This window comes from Physella acuta, unplaced genomic scaffold (assembly GCF_028476545.2).
Source record: "Physella acuta isolate Inbredline_101_S28 unplaced genomic scaffold, ASM2847654v3 ptg001857l, whole genome shotgun sequence".
In the NCBI taxonomy this organism is placed as follows: domain Eukaryota; kingdom Metazoa; phylum Mollusca; class Gastropoda; family Physidae; genus Physella; species Physella acuta.
In genome coordinates this window covers 50,343-57,361 of record NW_026733365.1, presented here as the reverse complement: position 1 = coordinate 57,361, position 7,019 = coordinate 50,343, and the positions used below count along the sequence as shown (strand labels likewise).

At 30.5% G+C, this 7,019-nt stretch overlaps 1 protein-coding gene across 2 annotated transcripts; it reads right to left on the bottom strand.

Moving 5' to 3' along the window:
• Positions 1-23: 23 nt before the first annotated feature.
• Positions 24-6,786, bottom strand: LOC131930849 (protein FAM228B). Of its 2 annotated transcripts, XM_059287514.1 has the most exons (10): positions 6,500-6,786; positions 6,012-6,185; positions 4,920-4,997; positions 4,412-4,609; positions 4,199-4,279; positions 3,748-3,867; positions 2,650-2,762; positions 2,463-2,500; positions 666-741; positions 24-370 (listed from the first exon to the last, which is right to left on the bottom strand). In XM_059287514.1, exons 1-10 carry the CDS (start codon positions 6,644-6,646, stop codon positions 214-216), a joined length of 1,182 nt encoding a protein of 393 aa, XP_059143497.1. In that variant the 5' UTR covers positions 6,647-6,786; the 3' UTR covers positions 24-213. The 2 variants fall into 2 exon arrangements, with proteins under 2 accessions (XP_059143497.1, XP_059143494.1); XM_059287511.1 differs by lacking the exon at positions 2,463-2,500.
• Between the last annotated feature and the right edge of the window lie 233 nt (positions 6,787-7,019).

Sequence of the window (7,019 nt, the reverse complement as noted above, 5' to 3'; positions counted from 1 at the left end):
AACAAAGCAAACATAACAAAAAGCCATTTTTATAAACACGTTTTCAAAGTAAAACTCTATATTAAGCTGTTACAATCTGTTGCAATTGATCTGATGTCTGTTGAGTCATCTGGTCCTCCATGTAATAAGGTTGTTCTTGCAAGAACCGCTCATACTGTTCTTGTTGGTATTTATAATATTCACGCATTTCTTCTGCCTCAGCTTTAAGTCTGGCTATGTGCGCTGGAAATGGATTTGTGTTGACGATTTTGTCTGCAAATTCCTCCGGGTCAATAAAGGGTGCTTTCTGTACTTCGGCTGGTGGTTTCCCATAAGGGGGCTTTTCTGCAAATATTCGTTTCTTTGGGATTTGAAGTTCTTGTTCAGTAATCTGTGTTTTCAGGTAGAAAAAAATCAAATGAGATAAATAACATCAGCCAGTTAGATATAAATCCTGGTTAAAATATACCATAAATGCAAGTGCACTTTGCTTCACTAAATCACTTTGCAAAAAAGTGATCTTGTAGACCTACCATCAAAGATTTGACTTCTTAAATTTCTCTGACTTCATGCACAAAATTACTTTGAAATAGTTTTTCTAAATCATTGATTTAAAAAAAATTGGATAATACCTTTTGAAATGAAGATAGTTTTGAAATAATAAAACAATTGTATTTATTCTATACCTTTGCATCAAATTCTGCCAATGACCATGCGCCGAAGTCAATGACTGATTTTGTGTTGATTCCAAGCATTCGATTCCTGGAAAATTGAAAATAAATTAACCAGATACTAAAGTAATTATGATGTATAAGGATATGCCTATTAAAATAATGTCATCTGCCAACATTAATTAAATAGAGGGTTAGTATAAAAAAATCATATAAATTGTATTATCACAACTATTTCTACTACAATGTGCATTATTAGTTAACATGCCCACTTTGAGACGTTTATGATATTACTAAGTTTTAAGTGATACAAATATTGAATTAAGTGAAGTCTGCCTTTTGTCAAGTAGCCTACAACTTAATTTTTACTAGCCAAGTCAACTATGTCCTGTCAAATTATAGATTTTCTAACCACCTATTACATTGTGTTATAATAGAGTGACCCATATTACCTGTAATGTATTATCAAAAGATACATTGACTTTTCTATAATTAACATTATAACAGTTTTGTTAAATCAGCATTGACTTACCACATTTTAATTGAATAATTTCACATGTTAGTTGAAGCTTTATGTATTGATAAGTTTTTAAAACAACAAAATAGGCATAAAAGTGAAGGAGAAATAATATAGCTGAGCTAGTGAAATAAGAAGTATTATTCTTCAGTGGATTCACCTGTGCCTTAACACAAACCACAGTGAAGTGATAAATAAAAGTTATAATTTTTTATATTGTTTCTCTAAATAATGAAGTCTACATGATTAAGTATTTCATACGAAATCGTAATTCAAATAGATAATGAACTAAATATAAATGATTTCAAAGTGAGTCAAAATTTCAATATGTTATTTGTAAAAGAAAATAATAATGGTAGATGCCATTTAACACTTATTTTAAAAGATCAAAATATAGCACTCAGTTCTAAATTAAAAAACAGTCGTCTTTAATAACAGCACATTTTAAAAGCTGCTAAGAAATAAACATAAAAACATTGGCTCATGAAACAAAACTTAAGTAAGAAAAACTGCTAGCCCTTCTTCATATTATTTGATATTAAAGTGTTTACGACATAATAATGTAAAATCTATATCATGCACAATTTTTAAATAGTGATCATGCACTACACATAGACTATCCAATATACAAATCAGATGTTGTGATATAGGTTCTACCCATAAATTACCTCTGTAAAATGAAAGTTGACCACATTATACATAGCCTTCATTTTTATTGCTTGTAGAAAATAGAAACAATTTTCAAAAATAGTTAATTTCATATTTTTATATGCGGCCTACAGAATAATTTTTCTTAGAAATGTAGTTCAAAGTACCATGTTTTAGAAATGGAATGAAGATTGCAAAAAAAAAAATTATATTAAAACATCCATTCATCATTCAATTTTAAAATATTAATAATAAGTGGATCTAATAGCTTTTAAATAGGTCAGTGATTCTTAACCTGGGTTTGATTGAACCCTACAGGTTTGGTGAGTCAGGCTTAGGGATTCAACACACACCAGACTCACATGATGAGTGACACTGGTAGGGTCCCATACCAAAAAGGTTAAGAGCCACTGATCTAGGTGTTCTTTCTAATACCAAAATAAAAACAACCTATAACACAAAAAAACTATATTGCCATGTAAAACCAAACAAATCCCCCCCCCCAATCAAATGTAAAAAAAAAAGCAGTTCAACTTCTAAACTTGCATACTTTTGCTCAGTGCTTTCAACTGCATAGCACAATAGTTCAACAGTTAAATAACTTTTTAAATTCAAGAATGTTCACAAATAAATTTAAAAAAGGCAACCTTTTAGCATTTCTCCCTTCTGCTGTTGTTGGTTTTGCCTATTTTATTTTTGAGATGACAGGTGTAAAAAACTTTGAATTGCAAAACAATGCCTATTATATTCTAGCAGGCGCATTTATAATTAAAACATGCTTCACATGTAACAGTTTTTCAGAACATTATGCTGAAGATAAAAGCAAAAGTATACCTTCTTCTCTGGCGAATTTCACTTTCAATGTTATTTAGAGGCATCTGTAGCCATTTGCGACTGTTGACACCATGTCTACCCAAAGGAACAAGAGGTAGTGGTGGTAATTTAACCTGAAATTACATAAACACACTGTTTGATATTTGTATTAGTTTTCTGGTGAGGACACACATAATCTGGATCTGAAACTGAAACAAATTATTTTTCATTCCATTTCAAAATGACTCGGGTCCAGTATTGTTATATCTTTTAAAAATTAGTAAGTTACAACTGTCCACTAAAATTTCCAAAGGGCAAATAAAGTCGGATTCATTTGGTTCTTCCCCTCAGCAAATAAAGGGATAAACTAATGGTCCATTGTACAGATGAAGTAGAGTTCACCTGTTTCTCTGTCCTCTCAAAGTGGGGATCCAAACTCAAGACTTTCAGGTTAGCACTCTTCTGTTTGACCATGTTGTACATAAGGTAAAGTCTGCTGAGCGACCTAACTTTCCCTAACCACAGAGCTGTGTGGACTTGCTTTTTATTGAGGAGGTGGACAGTTCTGAGCAAAGTTATACCATTTTTATGCAGCGTATTCTTCTTTGAGTATGGTAAGATTTAGCTCTATGCCAAGTAATCAGCACGTTCAATATTTTTTTTATTAATGCATGTAAATATATAAACTATACTACTTATTACTACTAGTTTTTTTCTTAAACAACATTTATTGCATCAACAACTTAACATCATTTGGCTAAGAAGTAAATATATTGGTAGGATTGAACAGAAATTGATTTATACAGCACAATTTATCATGCATCATTCTTAAATTTAAAAAAATTGCCCTTTTAATTTTAAGCAGAGATATTTTTTAAACAGCGGCTTATTAACAAGCATACAAAGAAGTTAATTTAAGTAACAAACAAAATGTGTGCTCTTGTATGGTAAACTGAGGCATACACAAAAGCTTTTTCTCTCAGAATACAGTAAATAATACAGTGTTTGCACTTAATTTTTATTTTAGTTATTTTTATGAAGACAAATTTTGCATTCATATTGAATTGATTAAAAAATTAATAAAAAATTGTATTACTAAGTGTAACTAAAAAAAAGTACCTTTTCGATATCCTCATCTGTGTAATGTTGTCCTGTCATACAGCGAAGGATTGTTCGCTCCTCTTCAGCTTTTTTTCTACCAAGTGTGAGCAAAGGATCTCTAAGAGCTTCAGTTTTAATCTGATGAATACATTTACCTTCATGAAAACTTGTTTTATGTGGACTAGAAAAGGCTTTAATAAATAAAACTTATTTTGTAATATACGTTCTTAATTAATTCCAGTTTTTGAAAGTAGGCCTAGTGCTAATTTTCCAAAACGATAATAAAATAAATAATTCACTCTTAAAATGTTATGGCGTTGTGTGTGTGTATATATATATATATATATATATATATATATATATATATATATATATATATATATATATATATATATATATATATATATATATAAAATGTATGCAAGTGAAGTTATATTTATTTCAGCTTTAGCAATGTTAAAAGCCTAACCTTTATAGGTGCTGGACGGGAATCATTAAGTGCTTGGGCATAGTACTGCTCTTTATCATCATCTTCCAAAAATACATGGCCCTTTACGAGCATTGAAAAGAGACTTTCAATATTTGATTAAAAAGAATGGTAATACCTAAATACAGTATCTAAATTGTTGAAATATCTGACTAAATTTAATTTTTAAGTGTTTTAATTTTTTATTCCACTTACTCGCTTATTGACATGCTCCAAAAATTGCTTGTGTAATTCTCTCTTGCGCCTGTCAAGCTTTGACCATTCAGAACCATCTATAGCTTGAAGTATTTTTTTTCTTATAGGCTCATACACTTCTTCCGACCATTGTAAATAAAGTAGCTCTTTTCTACGAAGATCAACAAGATCTTTGTGTGACAGTAGTTCATCTAGTTTCTAGATTTCAGGCAAAATTTAAAAAATGTATATATACTTTAAAAATAAATGCATCAATCTAAACAATTATGGTTCAGCCCAAGTAACAGTGCTGATTGGTAGCTAATTAACTGAGAATGTTAGGGTGTAGAAAATAAATAACTAATGTTGTGTATTAAGTTTGTCATTTTAATAAATGTAGGCCTATATTTTTGTATATTTTAAAATATATTTCAGTGAAAATTATTCATCATTTTAAATTAGTTTCCAATCATTAGGGTTTTGGAGAGAAAAAAACAAAAATGAACTTTAAAAAAATTAACCACATTACCTTTACAAAAGTTTGCTCTGTTTCCATTAGTTCTGAATACAACTTTTTTGTTTCAAGACTTTCAGTATCAGCTCTCTCCTAAACAATAAATAAAATCTATACACATATAAATGGAAGTATGTATGTTTGTTTATTTGTTTGTCCTTTATGTATTACTACAACTTTCATCTGATTACCATGAAATGTTGGCAAGTTGTTGGGAAAAAAGAATTTACATTTCGAAGGAATAGCACCCCAGCAGGGTGCAATTTGGTGCCACTTTCCCATGAGCCTACATTCATTTTAAAGAGTGCAATACACTGATTATGATGGACTACTATAATCATTCATTAATTGAATCAGGCCCATCTTCCAACACCCTGACGTGATGGGATTCGGTGTCCTGAGCTCCCTTGTAAGCACTATGGCACATATGTTTGTTTTAAAAAGTGCAATACACTAAGGATATGGTGGGCTACTATAATCATTGTCTCAATCAAATCAGGCATGTCTGCCGACACTCTTGAGGTCGGGTGACCTGCACCCTACATTAGAGACATGGTGGCAATGGACATTTAATGATTTAAACTGAACCAGGTGTCATACTTGCCACTCCTGTGGTTGTGTAACCGGTGGCTCATGAGAGTGTCCCACAAAGGCCCCTGACACCTGTGGGGTCACTGAGGTATGTCCTACTTCACTATTACAGCGGGTGATCAATGTACACTCAAGGTTTTCACTAAGCACACCCTGTTGCATCTGAGCAGTAGTGTAAACAAACCCATGCCCCAACAACTATGAGCCTGCTTTGTTAACATTTATATAACTCCATTGTAGAAAACAAGGGCATGCATCTAAAATTACAAAATTGATAACGCATTGATGCAATCCTCTTAAAATATTGTGTCAGTCCACAGCAACATGCGGGATGGGTACAAAAATTAATTTCAATAACACCAAGAAAATAAAAATAAAAGACTGTAATAATCATCTGGAACTGTTATTTTCTTGTTCTGTATTAAGACTGAACTTTACTCCATCTTCTCTTGGGACCATTAAACTGAAAAGGTACTTTTTTATAGCCCAGCTAGTTTTTTTATAAAACCAAAGTACCTGTAGTTCTTTAATAGTCTTTTTATCAATCCAATTTTGTAATTTAAGGGATTGGTCTTGAAGATTCGATGAGCTCCTAGAGTTTCTGGACTGACCTGTCATACTTCTTTTGGATTCAACTTTAGGTAAACACTCATTGATGAACTCTGATTTTGTTGAAAATTTGCTTGATTCCTGAGCAGATATTTTAAAATTTTAATATATTATAGTACTTTAAATAAAAAAAAATATCTAACAAATCTTACCCTAAATAAGAAATATTAACTAAATTTTCTGATTTTATAAAACAAGTTTTATTAACCTAATTTAATAAGTATTACTATTACTGTAAAATAATAATAATACTTATAATAGTAATAATATTAGGTAACAGTATTACTATTAGTTTTATTACTTTTACCAATTAATAATTAAAATGGTGAATTTTTTTAATACTAGCCTTTTGAATATTATTTTGCATGGCCTCCTATTTTATGTTATAATATTACCTTATCAAACATATCTTTGTAAGCAGTGCATTTGTTTTCAATTTCTGCTTTTGCATTTTCACTGTCACCTACAACATGGTCCACTACAGCTTTATCGTGAATTTTTACTGTACCACCATGTTTTTTCCTATATATCGACGATGCCATTTTGATGAAGATGGCGTATTTAAGTTAAAGAAGTAAACAGCAACGTTTTTATTTAGTCTTTAAAGTATCTGATTCAAAATTTGATGAAATCGTCGGCCATTTTTGATGCTAACTTGTCGTCACATAGAAACGAAAATTGACCTAGAGGCCAATTCAAAAAGTCCGAAGCCAAAAATAATTGATTTATATTTAATACCAATGCTTGCTTCATTTATCGACCAACGTATGCAAGTTTAAAAAAAATATAATAAATCTGTTATTAACCAAGACATTTTAATTTAAATATAGATCTATATTTATATATTTAAAAAATTCTCATTATTAAAAAAAAAAAAGCCGGTACGTTGTTAAAATTTTAATAGTACACTTAGAA